Raw genomic sequence first — 25,047 nt, forward strand, 5'->3', positions numbered from 1 at the left:
AAGTGTACAAAAGTGAACGATTCCATAATAATGGAATTCTTGATGTTAAGTCACATATATTAAAAACACAGAAACGTATCAATATTTACCAATCACTAGTGCACATCCAAAACACACATAAATTTAAGAGCACTACAGTGTGTGAATAATATAAGAAATTTTTACTTCTACCACAAAGTGGCCACCTTCATTTGGTTGACTATCCTGTCACTGGTTGGTGTGCGCTTGCATATTTAACAAGTCCAAAAATAATTTTAACAAAAAGGAAATAATTTGTGCTGTACATAACATTTATAAATGGTGCAAATAAAAACATGTGACTTGAAATTTAATGTGCATGCAGTAGTCTCTTGAACGAGTCATGACTTTCTGCAGCGGTCACTGAAATAATAGCGAAATCAATGAATTAAATAAACATTTAATTAACTTACAAGATAACTTAATTGATAGAGAATACTGTAAAAAGGAAACAGTAAAAGTTGTAAAAATGTATATTAACGAACAGTCTTTATTTAATTGTTTTATTTTCATTTGAAACAGATTTTTTTTATCTGATTTGTCAAAATGACAAGTGTGCAAATCAAATCCCAAAGCCCACTATAACTCATTATGTAGAAACCACACCACTATTTTAAAATATCTCTCTGTGAATGTCTAGACACAGATGTTTGATACCATAGGTCGTTATAATTAAATCTTGACCATTTAACTTTCACTTGTTTATCAAAGGGTACAACTGTCAACTTTGCTCAAGTCAGTAAACCCTTGCAATGCATAAAATGTAGCTTTACAATAAATATACATGTTTGAAAAGGATCTACTATAGATTGTTTATTATCATATATCAGATAAGTGAATTAGCGATCTGTGAAAATTCTTTATTGCCATGTTTTAAATATCTTAGATACACCGTATGCAGGTGCTCTTAATTGCAGGAAGCTAATACAGATAAGATGAATAGGTGTTCCGAATGAACAATAATTTAGCTTCCGAATATTCCTCCATAGACTATATTTCTAACTAATAAATATGCGTGAACCCTCAGGGGTTCACGCAATGAACAAACTTTTCCAAGTACAAAACTAACATAAATCTAACAGAGAGGATAAAAGCTCACTTGAGGTTTGAATTACTCTTATGAGCATTATGTTAGAATTTTTGGGGCACATATGAACTACCAAATTGCACATGTGAGCAATCTGATTTGCATACAATTCTTACTTGCATCTTATGTGATTCACATGTGAAACTTATGTGCTTTTGTTAGCAATTTCTGTACAGGATTTAACTGTTACAGCATACGCTAATACATTGGTTTAAGGTGTGTTTACAATGGTAAGATTTTCCATCTGATTTTCAATCACTGTCACACAGGTGAATCGTACATCGTTCTGTTCACAGGATATGATTTTCCCCTCGATTTATCAAACTACATCCAATTTAAGTGTTCACACGTACAGCGCAATTTTAGCCGAAAGCAGGTGCTTGGGTAAAAATTTAATGAAAATCAAAAGGAAAATTGTACCGTGTAAACACATGCAGCTTTAACATGATGCATTATATTGTTATAACAGCATGCAATACATTGTAATAAAAGCTTACGGTATCTTCATTTCAGGTAAAAACTGCAACTGATAGTAGATACACACTTACTAATGGTAAACTGTCAATACAAAATCCTGATGATAGAGATTCCAAATATTATAGATGTGAAGCAAGTAATTCACAAGGGAAAATCATCAGTAATTATGCACAGCTAGCAATAGGAAGTAAGTACTCACATGTAGCCAATTATGTGAAAATTCTACACAAGCATATTTTTGTTAATCGAAAATGAAAATGTATTGTATTATAAAAAGTCATTGTTTTATTATACTTTATATTTTTGAAGATCATTTTGATGGGGTATTTTCATTATAATTCATGATAAAATGTTTAAATTTGAGTATTTTCTTTTAGAGAATAACAAATTTTGACAAAATATACAAATGAAGGTCTGGAAGGGATTTACAGAATAGAGAATATTGGACAAAAAATACAGAATAAAGAACAACAAAAATAAAAAATAGACAACTAAAAATTGAAATAGTGAATAATGGGCTTATAAAAAATAAAGAATAGAGATATATGGCCTAAAAATAGAACTCAGAAATAATGACCCCTAATCCATACCCTCGTATATCTGATACTAACATTATGCATAAATTTTGTAAAATTAAGTCTATTTTTTTTATAAAGTTGGACAATAAATACTCATCATTTTTATTTATTCTGACCACAAAAGATGATTAAAAAGATAAGTCAAATACTAATTTCCTAACATATTTTCAGCCTTGGGTGAATTTCCAAACTACTCTGATGCCCCAGTTACCGCCTATGCCAATGAGGGAGCAGTAATTCTTTGTAGTAAAATTAATTTTGAACCATGTAAGTATGTTGTTGAATGATAGATATAAATGGCAGTCATACACACATACATTCTGTTAGATATTGCAAACTTTAACATGACTAACTGAATCTTAAGTGACTTTAGCAAAGACATCATTTCATATTATCATCAAATATTGTTCAAGTAATAGCCATGAACATTGAGGTCAAAAGTCAAAAGTCAAAGCTTATACATTGGCATCATTGAATATGGAGATATATAAAATCGACATGAGAAAAATCAGGCAACTCCATTGCAAAAATAAAAAAATATAAAGTCAACAGGTCACAAAACACAACATAGAAAACTAAAGATTGGTCAAAATGTTCTCCACCAAAAAACGGGGGTGATCTCAGATGCCTCAAATGTACATATGAAATATGGAGAATGGATATTAGCAAATATGGCTAAAAGCTTGCATACAGTCACCCAGCACAATTACACATATTGCTTGAAATCTTTTGTACTGTGTGAATTTGGTACTGAAAAACAAAATAAAGATAGTACCAATAATATTTTGGACGTTACTAAAAAAAAGCAATAAGGCAAAAGTTTTTCTTGTTTTATTCCAGTCCCATTTATTTATTTTTAAAGTTTTAACTCCTTTTTCTATATTTCACAAAGATAAAGAAAGAAGATGGTGGGTACAACCAACATGTTTAATAGGGAAATCAAACATAGTATACAACACACTAAGGGCTAATCCAGAATTAATCGCATGGCAGGCACTATGTAAGAACCTAACCACACATAATATAAACATTTTCATTTAAGTTATAATTCTTACAAAATTCTGTGGAAAATGCAACCACCCATATTTATTTAATTTAAATGCCTCCCATCCCCACCACCCGATAAATTTTGGAACAGCCTTAACAGAATTTGTTTATTTCAGCTGCTGTATATAATTGGGAGAGGGCTGGCGTTACTGGAGGCTCTCCAGCAGATATTTTTTCAGAAAACACAAATTACATCTTTTTATCAGCTAATGGAAGATTGTATTTCTCAGAAGTTACACGTAACGATGAGGGGGACTATTATTGTCGTGTATCATTATCAGGAATATCTGAATCCGTGGTAGGAACTGCACAGCCACCTAGTGCTATCAGCCGACCAATCAAGTTGGAAGTTAAACAACAAGGTAATAATAATAATAATAATAATAATAATAATAAATTCTTTATTTAAAGAGGGTAAACACAGTTAGTTACAATTACTAATCTTCCCTGAGGCCCTCATATACAATACATGTAAAAAATAATATTAAGAGAAAAAAAAGCAAACATACAACATATTAACACAATCGTATAGTCATGATAGTTCAATGTACATGTACCATAATTAGAACATATAAAACAGTTACAGATTGCATGTAGTGAATAGATATTATATACAAATCAAAATCATACATTCTAAAAAAAAAAAAAAAATATTTGTGGTATTTGATTCTGTTTTCAACTGTCATCCATCCAAGTTCTTTAAATAAGGGGGCTGATGGGGATAAAGGGTCTGCATCAAGAATTAATCTTGCTGCTCTTTTTTGAAGTTTTAATATTCTTACCATCCCTTCATTTTTACATTCTCCCCAAACAATACAGCAGTAATCGATGAGCGGCAGAATATACCCATTATAGTATGCTTTCCTGGCATTAATATCTAAAAACTTCTTTAATTTAGAAAGAAGGTATATTCTTGATGAAATGCTAGCACAAATTTGATCAATTTGATTTGTCCAGCTAAGTGTGCTGTCAATTTTAACACCTAATAATTTTTCACATGATGAATTTTGTAGTGTTTCTGAATTTATTAGTACAACTGTAAATTTGGTTGAAAAGATTGAGTTGATAACTTCTGACTTGTTCCAGTAACCAAACATTTTGTTTTTTTGGTATTGATGAACATATTATTAATTTTGCACCATTCTTCAACTCTGCATAAATCTTCTTGTACATCATCATGTAAATTTTCTATGTTTTTCCCGGATTTATGGAGAGTAGTATCATCAGCATACAAGTCTGTTTTACAATTTTTAATGCAAAGGGGAAGGTCATTTATAAATAAGACAAATAATAGAGGACCTAGTATAGATCCTTGGGGGACACCAAATTTCACATCTTTTTTATCAGAATTAACATTGAAAATGTTTACTTGCTGTGTTCTATTACTTTGGTATGACCTGAAAAAACCTACTGCAGACTCACTGAATCCGTAAATAGCAAGCTTTAAGCAAAGAATGTCATGATCTACAAGATCAAATGCTTTTTTGAAGTCCAACAGTATTGCTAAGTTTATTTCTTGCAGCCATTTGTCAATGATATCAATAAGTGCAGTTTGACAAGATTGATGTGGCCTGAAACCTGATTGTGTAGGATGTAAAAGTTTAAATTTAGACAAGTACTTAATTGTACATGTTATTTGAGACATGCCTTTCTAATACTTTTGATAGAGATGGAAGAACAGATATTGGTCTGTAATTTGTTGCTAAAACCTTGACACCATCTTTGTAAACTGGTGTTACCTTAGCATTTTTCAGTAATGAAGGATATATACCAGTATCGATCATTCTGTTGAATATATATGCGAGAGGAGTGGCAATATATGGGGCACTTATTTTAAGGATTTTGGGTCCAGTATTATCAGTTCCTGATGATTTATTTACATCAAATTTGGTTAACTCATCAAATAGCTCATTTATCTTTATTGGTGGTATGGTAAATTTCTCATGTTTTTGTTGTTTTAATTGATTATTAATGAATGTGCTAAGATTATTGAAATCTGCCTTGTCAACAGATGTAATATCTCTTTGCTCTCTTAGTTTTTCAGCACAGGAAGTAAAAAAGTTATTAAAAGTATCTGCTATAGATTTTTTATTATTTGTTGTTGTATTGTTCTCATCTGTAGCTAACTCATGTGGGGACTTTTTTTACCCTAGGGTTCAGGCTATGAAGGCATTTCCATAAAGATTTTGAGTCATTAGAGTCTTTTACCATGTTTTTATGATAATTCTTTTTTGAATTCTCTATTATTTGTTTAGTTTTATTTCTCCAAAATCTATATTCACTCCACAATCCAAGTGCATTATATTTATATCCCTCATGTTCCTGGCATACATAATTTCACTACTATACCAATCAGGTTGCCTATCCTTTTTAACTCTCTTTTCAACAACAGGAGCATGTTTATCTAAAACTTTGTTCAACATATCATAAAATAATTGGAGACAGACAGAAGGATTGTCTTCAAATTCAATTTTATAAAAAGGTCTAATAGAAATTCATTTTGGTCAAATTTTTTGAAATTCCTGTATGTTATTGTACTGTGTGTATTCTTTTTGTCTTTATTGACTTCTTTCCTTGTTAAACAAATAGGATAATGGTCACTAATTGCATATTTACAGACATGTGATTCCTGTACCTTATCTAAATTACTGACATAGATATGATAAATCAATGTACTAGTATCCTTTGTAACCCTTGAAGCATCTACAATCAATTGTTGAAGATTGAATGATTCTAAAACACTCAGCCATTTTTGAGGAGGTTTGCTTGGTGCTTTAAAATTCATATTAAAATCACCCAATAATATACATTTAAAATATTTTGTTTTCACAACAGGAGGTCCATATTCTTTTTTATAAATGTTAAAATTTTAAAAATGGGCTAGAAGCTTAAACTGAATAAAAGGTTTTATTTTGTATTCATGTTCTTTATGGATGCAATTAATAATGGGGCATGTGTATAATTTCATTAAAGAAATGTACATGATACATCAATGCTATTTAAATTGACTAACAATATAAAATGAGTCAATACAGTGGATTCATTATTACCCTTATTACATGTCAATGAAAATGTATTCAAACTAAGTTGACAATAAAGTTCAAGTTTGCTGTTAGTGCAGGTTTCAGTTTAAAGACTGATTCAACTATATCATTATGAAAAGTACATCCTGAAAGATCTTTTGTTTTACAGCTGCTAAAAATGACTGGGGTCCAATCTTCCAGGATGATTTTATAAATGTATTCCCAAATCCACCAATCAGAGGACAAGATGTTAGACTGGAATGTTTTGCCTATGGATCGTAAGTATCTTTGACATTCTCTACAGTTGCAATTTTCAAAGCGTTTACAACAAAATTCCACTTTTTATCTTGCATTAGCTAGGAGTTGTCAGCAAAATGCATCATTAGTAGACAGGTTTTCAAATGGAATATTTGATTGTATTTAAAAAAGTCAAGACACATCTGTGTAAATAATTTTACCTGTGTTTATTTTTTTTTTTTTTATTTTTTGGCCTTTTTCTTTGATATATAAGAGTCTCTTTATACAATATATGTTTGCATTAGAGAATTATTAATATGATTTACCATGTTTAGTGTTCATAGATATCTAAAATTTACTTATAAATTTTAGTGCCGTTGATTACAAAAACAATTGGAATTATATTTGGTCCAGAAAGGGTGGTATCCCTTCTAAGGTTAAATATGGTGACCTTAACCGAGTACTCATTTTGGAGAATGCACAAGCAGAGGATGAAGGATTATACACATGTCTTGTAACGAGAGGATCAAGTTCAAAAAGCAAAGATTTTCAACTTGTACTGAACAGTAAGTAATCAAGTCTTATGTAGTTATATATTCCAATTAAGAAGCCTCAAGATTACAGAGTTATTGAGAATTGGTAATCCGAAAGGTATTGACAACCAAAATTTGCAAAGGACTGACACAATTTTGGTATTTTGCAATAGAAATAATATGGAGGACCAGTAGATTTTCTTCAAGGACCACCAGTGAAAAAAATTAATTTCGTGAACTCTATCATAATTGCAGTTTGATGAGGAATCTGTAAAAGATGATTTCATTGTTAGTACTGTAAATTCAAATTTATTGTGATGTTTTTATCATCACGAAAAATGCGACAGGGTTATAATCGCAATAATTTAAACTTGCATTTTAAAATTTTTTATATGAATTACACAGAATTTTTCTCAATATCGCAAAAGTTAAAATCGCATTTTAGTCTCAAATGACAAAACCACAATAATAAATGTCATGCAATAATTTTTGAATTTACAGTAATCTTGTCACAATTTAACATGTTAGGGATACCATTTCCACTGTGTTATAGTTCTTAGAAGGTAGTTATTTGCTAATTTATTGAATTTTAAATTGGGTCATAAACTAAAATTATAAATTATAAATTTTAATTCAATTTTTAACCTAAACAAAAAGTAGCTGCCAAAGGAATGAGACTAACTTAAAACGACAATACTTCTAGTATGGCTTCCTAAAGTAAGGGGACTGTATTTAAACTGTGCAGGATTTTGTTCACTTGTTTGTTTTACCAAAGTTTGAATATTGACACAAACTCAGGGACTCAAGTTTTGGCTTAACTGGACCAGATTTGAAAATAAGCTGACCCCCAGAAGCATCTGAAATAAGTTTTTCCTCTGAAAAACCAGTACCTGACATATGTACATTTACGAAATCAGTTATGTCATAAAAATTTATAGTTACATAATTAAAGGAAGATTTTAAAAATATTTGTGGGTCTTTCCACGAAATAATGTTAGAAACACAGTCAAATTCTTGAATACCTTCAGGATGCACTGTTGATTGTCCTTGGTTTGTTTTGCTGATGTTCAGATTATCTCCTAATGGTAACGATTGTTGCTGTTGAAGCTGTTCCGTTATAGCTTGCACATATAAATCTCCACTTCCGGTTTGAACTGACCCGCCATCTGTCGTCAATGTTGCGCATGCGTTAAGTTGAGCTGCAGGTGAAGATGCCGGAAGTTGTTCCTCCGCCGCCATGTTAGATTCGCTCCCGCACTCCGCTGGAAACGTAGATCTTACTGCACGCAGCAGTAGCCGTTGTTGCCCGATGGGGATCTTAGACTTTGTCAAATCTTCAGGCAGGAGACAAGAAAGGGCCTCTATGGAATCATATCCTAGCCTGATTAACTCCGCCGCCGAATGTTCATTTACTTTTTTGCTGGCCGCCCACTTTTTGACCCGGTCAATGTCCGATAGCTCTATCATCGGGTTTCCGATCTCCTCATTTTCTGATTCAAACATTGCTACAGTTTATTAACGATGAAAGTGTTCAAAGTGTAAATCCAAAGGCAATATAAAATCCTTTACGCCGCTCACGCCTGTCTGGAATATTTGTTGTGAATTTCACACAATTTGAAAATTTCACCACAAAATAGGCACCCGTTGCATTGCGCTGCACAATCCATTCGTAATATCCAATAGAAGCTTGTTAAATTTCCTCTACAATTCTTAAGTTCTCTGGCCACATAGCGAATTTCAGCATTTGAGAAAATATACCATTCCGGAATATTAAGAATGTTTCTTATTTGTTGTTCCGCACGAACATATGCACGTTCAGACGTCATATTTTAAACAAACATGTTTAAAAACGTTTAGCTTTTAAAGTTTAAATAATTCCAGTGATAAATAAAATTGAATTGTAACTGGAATATGAAAAGCAGCCTGCATACGCTTTGCAAATTCAAAAGTGATCAAGAGCGCGCTTGTGATAAAACAAAAACTGCAATTAACAATCTGATTGGATAATTTAAATGAATCAAGAACAGATTGGCTAGCCTCCTAGATACCAATCATACCAATTAGTAAAAGATTAGGGCTGCAGAAATTATGATTTCAATCATGATTGGATAAAGGGAACTTCCTGAAGACGGTAATTAAATAAGTAAGCAAAATGCTATATCCAATTTCCCTCTGTATTAATACTTTATTTAATGAAAATATCACGACCAGTAGATTTTCTTCAAGGACCACCAGTGAAAAAAATAAATTTCGTGAACTCTATCATAATTGCAGTTTGATGAGGAATCGGTAAAAGATGATTTCATTGTTAGTACTGTAAATTCAGAAATTATTGTGATGTTTTTATCATCGCGAAAAATGCGACAGGGTTATAATCGCAATAATTTAAACTTGCATTTTAAAATTTTTTATATGAATTACACAGAATTTTTCTCAATATCGCAAAAGTTAAAATCGCATTTTAGTCTCAAATGACAAAATCACAATAATAAATGCACGCAATAATTTCTGAATTTACAGTAATCTTGTCACAATTTAACATGTTAGGGATACCATTTCCACTGTGTTATAGTTCTTAGAAGGTAGTTATTTGCTAATTTATTGAATTTTAAATTGGGTCATAAACTAAAATTATAAATTATAAATTTTAATTCAATTTTTAACCTAAACAAAAAGTAGCTGCCAAAGGAATGAGACTAACTTAAAACGACAATACTTCTAGTATGGCTTCCTAAAGTAAGGGGACTGTATTTAAACTGTGCAGGATCTTGTTCACTTGTTTGTTTTACCAAAGTTTGAATATAATATACATTTTTTACAGCAAAGCCATACTTTTTGATGCCTCTGAAGCACCAACATGTAGACATCGGCACTCATATTTCCTGGCAATGTCTAGCTGACGGCAACCCAACACCTGAGTACAGCTGGTATCGTAATGGTACAATGATCCTAGCTAATGACCCTCGTGTAACTATCAAAAGGAATGTACTTACTATAGATAATACTAACCCGGAATTACATAGTGGAATGTATCAGTGTGGAGCTACTAACATCCTTGGTCAAGTATTAAGTTCTGCTCAGCTAAGAGTGTTGGGTAAGTTGCAAAAAATACCATATATGAGGGTCTGGATGGGGTTTACAGAATAGAAAATAAAGGACCAATTCTACAGTAAAATGGACCTAAAAAATAAAGAATAGAAAATAATGGGCAAAAACTATACAGAATAGAGAAAAATGACCAAAAAATTAAAGAATGCAGAAATGAAGGACCCTCATCCAGACCCTAATATATGTTGTACTTATAATGTAAGACAGAAGTTTCCTAAATATCTAAGGGGAAGATGTTTTAGTTTACAAAATCAGAGACAATGTATGAAGTCATATCTTACAATATGATAATCATTTATATTATATTGCTTCTTATTGTTAGAATACATTTAATTATACCCCACACAAAGAGTTGCGGAGGGTATAATGTTTTTGACCCGTCCGTCCGTCCGTCATTCCGTCAGTCCTGTTTCTTGTCATAGCAACTCCTCTCAAACCACACAACAGAATTTCATATGTAGTTGTGCATATCGACAGGAAATTACGTTTCAATTTTTTTTTCTAGGAGTTATGCCCCTTTGAACTTATTTACTTTAATGTACTACTGCAACAATTTGTCATCTCAACTCCTCTGAAACCACACAACAAAATTTCATGAAACTTTGTAGATAATAAGGACATACTATGTAGATGTGCATATCGACAGGAAATTACGTTTCAATATTTTTTCCAGGAGTTATGCCCCTTTGAACTTATTTGCCCAATATACTACTGCAACCTTTTGTCATCGCAACTCCTCTCAAACCACACAATAGAATTTCATGAAACCTTTTCAGATAATAAGGACATACTACGTAGATGTGCATATCGACAGGAAATTACGATTTAAATTTTTTTCTAGGAGTTACGCCCCTTTGAACTTATTTGCTTCAATATACCTCTGCAACAGTTTGTCATCGCAACTCCTCTGAAACCACACTACAGAATTTCATGAAACTTTGTAGATAATAAGGACATACTAGGTAGATAAGCGAATCGACAGGAAATTATGATTCAATTTTTTTTCTAGGAGTTACGCCCCTTTGAACTTATTTGCTTCAATATACCTCTGCAAAGGTTTGTCATCGCAACTCCTCTGAAACCACACAACAGAATTTCATGAAACTTTGTAGATAATAAGGACATACTATGTAGATGTGCATATCGAAAGGAAATTATGATTCAATTTTTTTTTCTTATACAATTTTTTTTTCTTACAGTTATTTTATTTCTCCAGTGACAATGTGGGGACGTGGGGTATGTGAGTGCACTCACTAAGGTTCTTTAATTACTGTATTTTTTTTACTATAAGATAATTTTGTTTAGAAAAAAAGCAGCATAGTTTTACACTCCAGATCGACCAGTCTGAAATTCAATTGCAAGAAGTTGGCAAAAAAAGTAGATAATCAAACTGTGGATTTTCATAAAGGAATTTCTCTTATGGTTGTGGCCTTTTATCTATTTCTTGCATGCATAGATATTTCTCGTATCACACTGTATGGAGTGTGATACGAAAAAGTGATACAAAAATCTGCGTTAATTTGATTGGCTTATCCAGCATCATAAGACGATATCATGGCATTTCCATCGGCTATTCGTTAGGTCATGAATGACTTTCAAAGGTTAAGATGATGTACATTTCGTCAATGGCATCGGACATCTGTGATTTCTTCAATAATATACAAAACACTCACACTTTTAACCTGATGTTAAAGTTTGACACCGGAAAAGGACATATGACGTCATACTGGCATGTGCAAAAGACTAGTTGAACGATTCGCGGAATTATTAATTTAACATAATGAGAGTGTTGACCATAAGAGAAATAGGTTTAACAACTTGTGAGAATTGGATATCGCTTGATATTGACTCTCGTTATTTAATTTAAATAGTAATAATAAACTCGCCAAAGGCTTGTTTATTATTTTATTGAAATTAAATAACTCCGAGTTGCTATAAAGCGATATCCCATTCTCACTCCTATGAAATCTATAAATATTGCTGGTCCAACATCTGGGGTGTTCAAGTGGAGATAATCAAATTTGGAGGGGCAAGGGGGTATCCTTTTGTTAGTTCACACACAATTCTAGTTTATTTTTTCTATTGAATTCCAATCTATAATACAAGCTTTGATTCAGGTATTATTTTCATATTCCAAATACAGTACTTCACAATATTTCACTATATGTTGGGTAACACAAAATACTTATTCATACTTTTTCTGTCCTGATGGACAAAAATCAAACTTCCATTACCATGGGTAAAATTACTTTTATAATGTATATATAACACCACATATGAAGTGTTTATCTTAAATAGTGCCAGAGGAGTTCTGCTTTTTTATTCCCTATAAACGATGCCGCAATAAGGGAGTCATACAGAAATTCTGACAACATCCTTTCAATACCCACATATAATACCATATAGCAGGCTTTTTTTGTGGGGGTTGTTTTTTTTTCGCTTATTTTGGTGGATAAAGGAAAATCACGAAAATAAATTCCGCGAAAATTGATGCATATCTTAGGTACTTTCTAATAGCTAAAGCGTTTTATAAAGGATCTATTTTTTTCTGGTCAACGGGTCAAAAACAACATAAATGCCAAAGGTCATTATTCACATATAATTTATAAAATCGCTGTCAGGTGCAAATTAGTTTATAAGGGTCAAATTATATAAGAGTTACAAGTCTCTCTTGATAATTTTATAACCTAATTAGTACATCAAAGGTCCTGTCAATTTTGTAACTAATCAACCGTAACATTTACAAGAAGTTTGTACAACTGTGACAAATATCTAAGTACTGGTATTCTATTGATTAACTGTATCAAAATATAATCAATAAATAAGAGGTCATGCAGGTAAAACAATCATTTAACCATAACAATAGACACTTGTTTGTCTATTTTTACAACTTTCAGGATCTGCCAAAATATAAAATTGGGATTTAAGAATCCGCCAAAATATTCAGTAATCTTTGTTGCCCCATAATCAGGAAATTTACACCCGCGAAAATAACCCGCTATACGGTAGAAAGTTTTCAAGTAGTAACCTATCCTATTATATATACTTTCTGAAATAAAATATATGTAGTATGACTGCTAATGAGACAGCTATCAACTAGAAACCAAATGACATAGATGTAAGCAACTATAGGTCACTGTATGCTGCTGCCTTCAACAATAAACAAATCCCATACTGCAAAATGCAATATTTCAATACAAGATAAATCAATTTGCTTTTTTGGCCAAGAGATTTAAAATGAAAATTGTGCATAGTCAACAGCCACAGTGTTGATTATTTAGTCACCAGATATCAAGTTTCATTCTTGAGTAATGGGGAGAAGTTATGTGACATTCAAATTTATTTATTTTTTTCGATGATGTGCCCTGCTAAATTCCTATTTATAATATAAGTTAGAAGATTTCACTGATTCACTGGTTATGGTACACATTTCATTTTTGTCTATAATTTACATTCCATCTACATTTTAAGTGTTAAAAAACATTGTGCCAAGTTTCAAGATTCTGCAAATTTTGATTACAGATATTGTCATGGATATTGCATACAGGGGTACGGTGAGTGGCAAAATTCATTTCCTGTCACTTTGTAGGGCATGGGAATAAAAATCAGGATCATGTTAGGTTTTTACTAATGTTGAACATGAACACAGTATATAATGCAAATAAGGGATACCACATTATACTGAAAACTTCTCAATCTTTTAATGTTACTCCTCAACCTAGGTGAAGACAAATAACAGTTAAGGTTGCTAATCTCTCTGTTTGCTAGGATAAGTTTGATGCATGAATTTAAATACTTAAGTTTAATGAATAATGTTATGTTTCAGCATTTGCTCCTTCCTTCACAAAGAATCCTCTGCCACAAAGTTTAGCTGGCGCTATTCGTGGAAATATTTCAATACCGTGTCAACCTGAAGCTTCTCCAAGGCCTTCCATTAGATGGGCAAAACAAGATAGGTTTGGAAACTTGCAAGACTTGCCTGTAACAGTGATGACTGGGACTGTTGTAGATAACACAGTTCATTATAGAATGAACTTGAATGGAGACCTTATTATTACAAATATAGGGAATGAAGATCAAGGGACTTTCATTTGTATTGCTACAAATGATTTAGGTGAAGACCAAAGTTCTTGTCAACTCTCAGTACAAGGCAAGTATTCTAAAAATTGCTTTACCTGTTAAATTATTATAACCAATTCAATATCTCAGTATTTAAGTTATCATGAAATAAGGATATTGTTTAAAAAGGAACTTTTTAGCTCACCTGGCCCAAAGGGCCAAGTGAGCTTTTCTCATCACTTGGCGTCCGTCGTCCGTCGTCGTTAGCTTTTTACAAAAATCTTCTCCTCAGAAACCACTGGGCCAAATTTAACCAAACTTGGCCACAATCATCATTAGGGTATCTAGTTTAAAAAATGTGTCCGATGACCCCGCCTTCTAACCAAGATGGCCGCCAAGGCTAAAAATAGAACATAGGGGTAAAATGTAGATTTTGGCTTATATCTCTGAAACCAAAGCATTTAGAGTAAATCTGACATGGGTAAAACTCATTATCAGGTCAAGATCTATCTGCCCTGAAATTTTCAGACAAATCTGACAACCTGTTGTTGGGTTGCTGCCCCTGAATTGGTAATTTTAAGAAATTTTGCAGTTTTTGGTTATTATCTTGAATATTATTATAGATAGAGATAAACTGTAAACAGCAATAATGTTCAGCAAAGTTAGATCTACAAATAAGTTGTCATGACCAAAATTGTCAGTCGACCGCTTTAGGAGTTATTGCCCTTAATAGTCAATTCTTAACAATTTTTTGTAAATTTTTGTAATCTTTTACAAAAATCTTCTCTGAAACTACTGAGACAAATTTAACCATACTAGGCAATAATCATTATTAGGGTATCTAGTTTAAAAAATTTGTCCGATGACCCCGCCTTCCAACCATCATGGCCGACTTGGTTAAAAATAGAACATAGAGGTAAAATGCAGTTTTTGGTTTATATCTCTGAAACTAAAGTATTTAGAGCAAATCTGACAGGTGGCAAAAATGTTCATCAGATTTAGATTTATCTGCCCTGAAATTTTCAGACAAATCCGACAACCCTTTGTTGGGTTGCTGCCCCTGAGTTAGTAATTTTACAAAAATTTTGCAGTTTTTTGTTATTATCTTAGATATCATTATAATATCTAATATCTAATACTATTAATTATGATTTTAACCTTATTTTACATGATTTCCAAAGCATCAGTAAATACAGGTGAGCGACAGGCTCTTGAGAGCCTCTAGTTTTAGATGTTTCGGCCATTGTGTACCATGAAGATTAGAAGGATAAATAAGAAACTGAAAAAGGCCAGTGGCGGAAACATCTAAATAATGATTAAATTACAACAATAATATTAAATATGTTCCCTATTGGAATTTTTACACATAATATAAAGGCACTAACAAAATTAAGAAATTATTTTGGAAATTATGAATCATCTCCCTGAGGGAGCTACCATTTGATTTTTATGGGGGGCTAGGATGAAATTTGAAAAAAAGGCAGGACAGGAGTTTTGAGTAAGAAAAAAAAGGCAGGATGAGCAACTTGGCAAAAAAAAAAGGCAGGATGACAATTTATGTAAAAAAAAGTCTGGATAAACTAATAAATAAAAGGCAGGACCGAATAGAGTGAAAAATAAAAAGGCAGGACAGAGATTACAACTTAAAAAAAAAAGGCAGGACATAATTTTTCATCCTAGCCGCCCCATAAAAATCAAATGGTAGCTAGCTCCCTTAGTGCTCTTTGAAAGTTTAAAAAACATTAAAAATGACATGAATAGAATGAATATAAATGATTGGATATAATTGTGTATTTCTCTAAATTAATTAGATTGTGATACCAAAAAAATAGACTGATTGATACATTTACAACTTTAAAGGGTTTTGTTATAGTATGAGAATTTTATTACACTCTTATTTCATTGCTTGACATATTGTATTTCCAGAAGGAACAACATTATTCAGAACACCAAACAAGTTTTATGTAAATTATGTCCAGAATGACACTGTGTTTATAAACTGTGAAGCATCTTATGATCCTGATCTTGATCTTATTTATGTTTGGAAATTCAATGGAAAAAGAATAGATATGGAAGAGGAGGCTTATTTCTTTACACAAGTATGTTTCTGTTATTGGTTATATTGTTATACTCACTCCTAGGGTTGGGACTGCATTGCAATTTAACCTTGTCTATCTGTCTGTCTAATAACAGTTTGATAAAAATGAAGATTTGTATGGTTTAACCCAATGTTATCGTATCTGACCTGAATCCAGGAATGCATACTCTCCTAAGATTTATTAATTGCAGGGTCCCTGGTAAATAACACAGAATTTCAATAAATTTTCTGTTTCAACCTGTATTCTAGTTCCTTTCACTTCTAATGTTGAAAATGCAAAATCTCCCTCTGAAATACTACTGATTATGAAATTTTTCAGGTGATTTGCAATAATAAATGCACATATTAATATCTGCATTTACCGTATATGAAAGGGCAGCTCTTTTGAAAGGAAAAATATGTATCCTCTCTGAAATTCGACTTGAATAAGATCATATTGACCAAATATTGTGAAATGTTACATGTATGGAATCACCTTATATGTTTTGATAATACCCATTAGCTTATTAGTTTGGTTTTTTTGAACAGATAAATAAAAAATCACTGTATTCTTAACATTGTTAACCACTTTCTAAAGAAGGGAGTATACTTTTTTACCTTTGTCTGTCTGTAACACAATTATGAAACATTTCTCTCAGCAACTATAAGTCATAGCCTCTTGAAATATGGTACCAAATTAAGCTCATAATTATGCTCTAAAGCCATACATTGTTATACCTTTTCAGTTTAATACATGTACTTCATTTTTCGACTTCCTATTTGCCATGAACATAGATATTTATATAAAATGTCATGCACATATATGAAATTGTTTGTCACAGTTTTCTCAGCAACTATAAGTTGTAGTTTCCTGATATATGGCACTAAGTATCATCTGGTTAAACCATGTGACACATTTTCATTTTTTGCCTAGCCTGCGACATTTATGTCATGAAAACGAGACATAGCAATCCTAGATTCCGGCGTAGGCGTCAGCATTGGCAGCGTCAACAATTAGGTTCAGTCTGTGAATAAAGTTTTTGTAGACATCAATAACTTTGTCAAACCTTCATGGAATTTTAAGAAATTTGGACAGAAGCTTGTTTATGACCATAATACAGTATCCAGAGAAAAATTTTGAAAATATTTATTTTGAATTTTTCCATATTTTACTGATAAATGGACTTAGTTTTTTTAAAGATAACAAGTAGATACAGTCTGAGGTTAAAGTTTTTCAGTCATCAATAACTTTGTCAAACCTTTTTAGAATTTTTTTGGAAATTTGGACAGAAGCTTAGTTATGACCAAACTACAGTATCGAGAGCAAAATTTTGAAAATATTTTATTTTCATTTTTCAGTATTTAACTGATAAATGGACTTTATTTTTTTACATTTAACAAATAGGTACAGTCTGGGGTTAAAGTTTGTTACACATCAATTACATTATCAAACATTCAAAGAATTTTATGAAACTTTGGCAAACATTTTTTAGGATTAAGAGATAATGTCTGAAGCTAACTTTTGAAAACACATTTTTTTCATTTTCAGTATTTTACTGATAAATAGACTTAGTTATTTACAGTTAAAATTTACAAACATTCTGGGATTAAACTTTTTTGACATGATAAATTTGTAAACCTTCATGGATTGTTATAAAACTTGGACAGAAGCTAATCTTCAAGACCAGGAAAAAGCATGTAAAGAAAAAGTTTAAATTTTTGTTAAATTCTGTATTTTACTGATAAACAGACTCACTTTTTTAAGTCAACATTACACTTTTACGCTGACAGCAGAAATCGCCAGCGAGAGACAGTGTTCTGCAGAACCCCTTACAAATTTTCTTCTATTTACTACTTCATGTTTGCCAGAAACTTATATTTTGAAAAAGGGAAAAACTAGTGAGCAATAGCTCATAGTACTTTTTGTGTAGCATGTTAATATCTTTAAATAGCTCATAGTACTTTTTGTGTAGCATGTTAATATCTTTAAATAGCTCATAGTATTTTTTGTGTAGCATGTTAATATCTTTAAATAGCTCATAGTATTTTTGTGTAGCATGTTAATATCTTTAAATAGCTCATAGTACTTTATGTTTAGCATGTATATTTCAATATGGTGAAAAACCAATGTTTATGTTTTCAGTCTTTCAATCCAGTAGGATTGTACATCAAACCATTACAATACTATCACGAAGGGGAATATGAGTGTACAGCACTTACACCACTTAACTCCGTGAGTGCAGCAGGGGTAGTAGAAGTTCAAGGTAGGGTTATTTGACAGGAAAGTTGTATTGTATTATGGCATGACGGACTCCTGCACATCACAAATATGATCTGCATTATGGAACATTTTTAAAGAGAGAGATCTTTTGGACTGTTTGGAGTTTCATCAACATTTTTTAGAATGTATAAAGGATGATTGATTGGTTGATGTTTGCTTAACGTCCAGTGGCAAATATTTCATGCATGTTCAGGATAATAAAAGTATGAATAGAAACTTGTAATCACATTAAAAATAAATTATCAGATCAGTTAGTTGATTCCTGCATTTGTTGTTTATTTTTTTTTTAATGAGATCTGTTCCTCGTTATTTTGGCATGACATGTCAACAATATTTAGATTTTTTTATATGTTGTATCAAGCACATTTGTATGTGTCCATCTGACATGTACGAGGGTTTAGATGGTCCTTCATTTCTGACATATTCTTTAATTTTTTTCTCTAGTCTTTTACATTTAAGTACCCCATTATTCCCTATTCTTTACTTTTTTTGGCATATTTCCCACTATTCTTTAATTTTTTGGCTAATTTTTTCTTTAGATTTGGCCCATTATTCTGTATTCTGTAAACCCCATCCATACTCTCATATGTCCTATGACATTAACTTCACTTGGATTTTATATTAAAGAATAATTTATAATTTTCTAAATGTTTTTTATTAAATAGGTGTACCAGAAGCTCCGTCAGGATTGTATGGAGACAGTGGAAGGGTTACCACAAATAGTATCATTTTTTATTGGACTACTGGCAATGACCGTGGAAATACAGTTTTGGAGTACGAAGTGATATATAATGTTGACTCTGAGCCAGGACAGTGGTACCATGCTACAACAGGCATAAATAGTAAGCTTAAATCAGAAATGAAGGAGCAGTTTTTAATAGAAAAAGAAAGGATATGGTGTTTCCATCAATGACATAAAATCTGTTTGTGCAAAGCAAAAAACACAAAAAGGAGAGGAATCAGTGCTTTTATTGCTGTTTTTCATCTCAAAGTCTCAGTAAGGCCTTCAACACAGAGCAAAAACTCTAACCTCACTGCAAATTTAAGATGGCTCCTAGCACCAGTTTGAGCGTAATTCTTTGCAAACTGACGATCAGGCCATGATTGTGAATTGAAGAACAAAGCCATGTGGTTATATAAATTAAATAAATTTGGCAAAGAAATCAAACATGTACAGTCTTAATTTAGCCCGATAATAACACTGATGCTTGCAAAAACAAAGCAACAATTTTAACAACCACAGGGCACATCTAGATATATGTTAGATAACTTGGCAGGAAAAAACGTATGTAGTGGGCAAATATCTCGGGTAGACTTTGTAAGATTAGGGTTAGTTAAAAAATTATTAATCAGTTCCTTTTCATCTTGTTACAATGATAATTGATATGCTTATAAGTTTTTTATTTTTAATTGCTGCATGTTCAGTTCAGACGATCAGTTCATCTTAAAACATCTGTTTATAGCTTTATTTAAAGCAGTATTTTGTTGACTGTTGACTAGTACTGTAAATTCAGAAATTATTGCATGCATTTATTATTGCGATTTTTGAAAAATAAACAAAAATGTGAGTTTAACTATTGCGAATTTTGGAAAAGCTACATACAGATGTATGCATTTGATATCAGAATGCAAGTTTTTATTATTGCGATACATAAGTAGTCGCATTATTCGCATAAATAAAAACTTAGCAATAATTTCTGAATTTACAGTATACTGTGGCTTCATTGTTAATAATGTCGGCAAAGACCTCTACAGAGTTTATGTTTGTAATGTACATGTAAACCTGACTAAAATAAAATTTTCTATTCTATTATTTATAATCATGTATTTTTGTGGATTGAGGAAATATTGGATTTTCAAGAATATTTGAATTTCGTGGTTTTGCCAAAGACTGCAGATAAACCTGTTTCATATTTTTCATGTCAGGGCCTTTTATAGCCGACTATATGGTATGGGTTTTTCTCATTGTTGAAGGCCGTAAAGTTGCCCTATAATTGCTTTCATCCACTTCATTTGAACTAGGGTGGATAGTTTTCTCATTGGCAATCATACCAAATCTCCTTATTTTTATATCTATAGAAAATTTGAATTTATTGAACCTTTAAATTTGTTGTTTACCTTTCTCTAATTCTTCGTCAATTTATCCCTTTCTGCACCCATTGTATAAAAAAAATTTAATCAACGTGTGGTTCGTTTGATCTCAGTTCTTCATTGGTTAAAATCCGATTATGACGTCGAATTTTCTTGCTTTCCTCTGAATTGCCTATTGTGACGGCATGAAAAAAGGCGACCATGCCTGATGACGTCACATAGAAAGAACACATCTTTTTGCAGATCATTCGAAAAGACGGAATAAATTTGCCTGCGTATTGTTTGAAAATCATTAGAGAAACAGATTCCACAACCAAATCTCGTGTAATACGATATTTATCCACTCTCGACAGTTAAATTTTAAATATTTAAAACGCTCGGCGAGCCTCGCGTTTTAAATTTGAAAATTTAACTGTCTCGAGTGGATAAATATCGTATCACACTCGATGCAGTGGTAGAATCTATATTTATCCACGAAAATTTGTATCCAACAAATAATAATTTAATTCTTTATTTTCATATATGTAAAACATGATACTTGTGACATAGTACAAATAATAACAACAACAAATAAACTGATTTGAATACACATATATATATATATGTATACAAGCAAAAATAACTAAGAGTCTGCTGTCCTCAGCTCTAAAGACTGTTTTATAAAGGAACCTGTTTTTTTCACTTGGTTTATATTTGAAGGATTTAGCAGGACTACTAGTTTTTTAATATTAGACAGATTTGGAAATATATGATTATCTATTGCGATGTCATTAAAAAGTTTTATACGTAATATGTTATTAATTTGACAGTAGAGGAGAAAGTGGTTTTCATCTTCTAAGGTTTTACAAGTTAATAATGAATCCACAGTAGTTGGATAATATGATAACTTTTTCATTTATATATATTGTAGAGATACTTCATGCAGATACATTAATTGTTGGTAGTCTAGATACAAGGAAAAGAACATATGAGCTGAAAGGACTTCTGCCAGGCAATAATTACAGATTTAAAATAAGAGCCAAAAATATCAAAGGATGGGGCCAATTCAGTTTAAAATCTGGTTAGAATTTAATAATTTAAGTTTTCAAAATATGTAATTTAATTTGCTATTGATTTCTTCCTGTCTTTGTGAAATAAGAAGAATTATTTTTAATTATATTCTTACATTTGTTTCCTTTTTTTTTAGCTATTTTGAATTGCTTCTAGACATAATTTAGCTCCTTTTTATGCCCCCCACCGTAGCAAAGGGGCATTAAGTTTTACCCTTGTCCTTCTGTACGTCCCAATATTGGTTCTCTAACTTTAGTTTGGCTCAACCAAATACTATGAGTCTTATACACAATGCTTATTACCACAAATCACAGTTCAAATTTGAATTTTGGTGGCATCACTTTTATCGTTCTAGAGTTCTGCCCCTTTATAAATAGAAAAATTGCTGAATTTTTCGTTTCCATTCTCTAACTTTAGTCTGCCTCAACCAAACGTTATGAAACTTACACACAATGCTTATTACTACAAAACTCAGATCAAGTTTGAATTTTGGTGGCATCACTTTTATCGTTCTAGAGTTATGCCCCTTTACAAATAGAAAAATTGCTGAATTTTTTGTTTCAGTTCTCTAACTTTAGTCTGCCTCAACCAAATGATATGAAACGTACACACAATGCTTATTACCACAAAACTCAGATCAAGTACAAATTTGGGTAGTGTCACTTTTACCATTCTTGAGTTATTTCCCTTTATAACGTTATATGCGAGCAGGGGCATCATCTGTGTCCCATGGACACATTCCCCATTTATTTTATGACTTTTGGAAATCCTTCTTTAACATTTATCTCACAAATTTTTTAAAGAAGTTATAGAAATTTTTAAAGTTCAATATTTGTTCGAAGTCCTGATGTTCATAAATGTTCTCACATCATGAATAGTAATGGAGGTTTATGCAAAAATAAAGTTACCATGAGATATGTTTCATGCATGAATGACTCAGATTAAGAAATGTGTTAACGTACAAATATAGGCACTACAATTTATGTAGGAATGATATATTTTGGCAATGCACTCACTTTCTGCAAGAAACAAAAGGTTGTGCAGATAATTGGGCTACTTTGAACTATATTATATGCATGAATGACTCAGATTAAGAATTGTGTAAACGTACAAATATAGGCACTACAATTTATGTAGGAATGATATATTTTGGCAATGTACTCACTCTATGCGAGAAACATAAGGTTTTGCAAGGAATTGGGCTATTTTGACCTATATACTATGCATGAACTACTCAGATTAAGAATTGTGTATTGTCCAAGTGCATAAAGCAACTGCAATTTACACAAGAATGATATTACTGTCCTGAATCATACTAAGTACATTCCTTATTGTAAAATTTCTGTTTGATTAGAGACTGATAGTTTTAAAGGCTTATTATAGCATCTTATTTAACAATTTATTCAAGGTAAAATTTTTCCTTCTCGTTTATGATATTACAGAAGTGTAAAACATTACTTTCAGCTTATTACCAGACCCTGATGGCTGCTCCATCAGTGCATCCTGATTTCATGAATATAACTGGAGGAGGGGGTAGTGTTGGTGATCTGACCATCAAATGGAATGTAAGTACTAACGGTTGGTGATCTGACCATCAAATGGAATGTATGTACTAACGGTTGGTGATCTGACCATCAAATGGAATGTAAGTTCTTGTGGTACAAAGTTGCCATTTTGTTATCCCGAGTCCTACAGATTTCTTTAATTTAGTCATAGAGGCAGTATCTGTGCCCTTTAATAAACACATGTATAAAACAGATGGGGGAGGGGGAAACTGTAGTTTAATCTTCTTTAACTTTAATAACATAATTTTCTTAAATTCGGTGAAGACTCATCAGTGAAAATAGTGAGTAGATAAATGTTTGTAACTTTCTCCAATCATTTTGTGTGAAATGAATTTGACTTTTAGAAAAAAATCCACAGAGAATGTTCCTCATGTCTGAAAATATCATCCACAAATTTATTCAAGGTCAAATTGAAGTATTTTACTGCCATCTGGTGATTAGTTGTTTACTTGATATATTTATTTATTTGACAGCATTGGAATGTTTATAGGAATGCTATAAACATTCCTCAAGGGTACAACTTCAATGAAAATATGAAGATATCTTAAAATATTATTTCTTACACATTTTATTCTTTAGAGGTCACATGGCTTTTAGAGTGATAAACGGATCATTTCAATAGTTTTTAGGATGACAGTGTAGTAATGTTGATCTATATCTAATCCATTTCATGCATGTGGAAGAAATGTACTCTGAATTTTGTAAAATTATAGCTGTATTCTGTTGAATTTAAAATTTTAATTAAAGTTACAACTTAATAAATCCCACAAACACTTAGTGGATGTTACTGTCCGAAAGGCATTTTACTTTCACAATACCAACTAGGTTTAATGTTAAGTTACAGTTTGAAATCATCTTTTTAAACTGCATTAATCAGTCTTCAACTGTTTTGGTTCTTATACATCCTTGGCTTTCAAATATTAGGTTTCATCATCAGATACTCATCTAAAAATGATTTTACCTCAGTCTACAACTATTGTTAATGATGACCATATTAATGGGGGGGGGGGGGGGGGGGGGGGGGGGGGGGGGGGGGGAAGAAAAGAGATGTTATATTTTAGTTTATAAAGTTCAAAAGGTCCATACTAAAATTAACTGACCTTGACCTTCACTCATAAAGTAAAAATATAGTAAACTAAATAACAGTTAATTAGGGGATTTGCTGTCCTTTATGATGACACAATTTGTTTATTTTTTTTTATCTGTAGCCCTTACCCCAGAAATACCATGGAGGTACTGGATTATATTACAGACTGTATTGGAGAACAGATACCACGCAAGTTTGGATTGGAGTAAGTTTTATTATATAAATGTATATAAATATTATGATTTTTATCTTATTGCATATTGCATTATACTCAAAAAATTTGGGTGTAGATAAATAAAAGAAGATTGTGGCTTGCATAAATAAGACAGCAATCTGTCAACACAATAAAACCAGAAAAAAAATCTAGATGGAGAAAAGTTGTATATCTGTTTCCATGGAAACAATACTTTGACTGCCATTGTCTTAATTTCACTGAAAATCCTTTGGATCATATTATGTTATCAATGTACATCAGATGAAATAGATTTTTAATTCAATAGTTTTTGGACCTCTAGTCATGGTTCATTAACTTTGAATGTTTGCATAGTTTAAATATTCGGATTTCATTTTCAACATTTGCATTTTACAATCAATATAACAAAAAGTGAGACATATCTCTGTGTCAACAATTTATTGGCTACATTAAGTACATTACACAGACAATTCTATGCATATATTCTATAGTTTATATCATGAACAACATATCATTATGTGGAATATTATAATTAT

The 25,047-nt window shown here is 31.8% G+C and overlaps 1 protein-coding gene and 1 long non-coding RNA gene across 5 annotated transcripts in view; one reads left to right on the forward strand and one right to left on the reverse strand.

Moving 5' to 3' along the window:
• The window catches only part of LOC127730258 (uncharacterized), a 346,186-nt gene that overhangs the window by 179,348 nt on the left and 141,791 nt on the right, over positions 1 to 25,047 (reverse strand). The window lies entirely within an intron of this gene.
• The window catches only part of LOC127730241 (contactin-3-like), a 63,044-nt gene that overhangs the window by 27,976 nt on the left and 10,021 nt on the right, over positions 1 to 25,047 (forward strand). For all 3 annotated transcript variants that reach the window (XR_007995004.1, XM_052238537.1, XM_052238538.1), the window contains exons 8-20: positions 1,619 to 1,769; positions 2,332 to 2,427; positions 3,324 to 3,569; positions 6,400 to 6,508; positions 6,840 to 7,033; positions 9,822 to 10,094; positions 13,935 to 14,258; positions 16,094 to 16,266; positions 18,388 to 18,508; positions 19,191 to 19,367; positions 21,527 to 21,676; positions 23,131 to 23,231; positions 24,440 to 24,523. Coding sequence is in view for 2 of the 3 variants with exons in the window: in XM_052238537.1 (XP_052094497.1) it covers positions 1,619 to 1,769; positions 2,332 to 2,427; positions 3,324 to 3,569; positions 6,400 to 6,508; positions 6,840 to 7,033; positions 9,822 to 10,094; positions 13,935 to 14,258; positions 16,094 to 16,266; positions 18,388 to 18,508; positions 19,191 to 19,367; positions 21,527 to 21,676; positions 23,131 to 23,231; positions 24,440 to 24,523 (2,199 nt within the window). In the remaining variant the exon portion in view is untranslated. The remainder of the gene's footprint in view (positions 1 to 1,618; positions 1,770 to 2,331; positions 2,428 to 3,323; positions 3,570 to 6,399; positions 6,509 to 6,839; positions 7,034 to 9,821; positions 10,095 to 13,934; positions 14,259 to 16,093; positions 16,267 to 18,387; positions 18,509 to 19,190; positions 19,368 to 21,526; positions 21,677 to 23,130; positions 23,232 to 24,439; positions 24,524 to 25,047) is intronic.

The sequence above is a fragment of the Mytilus californianus genome, unplaced genomic scaffold (assembly GCF_021869535.1).
Source record: "Mytilus californianus isolate M0D057914Y unplaced genomic scaffold, xbMytCali1.0.p SCAF_2, whole genome shotgun sequence".
Lineage (NCBI taxonomy): Eukaryota > Metazoa > Mollusca > Bivalvia > Mytilida > Mytilidae > Mytilus > Mytilus californianus.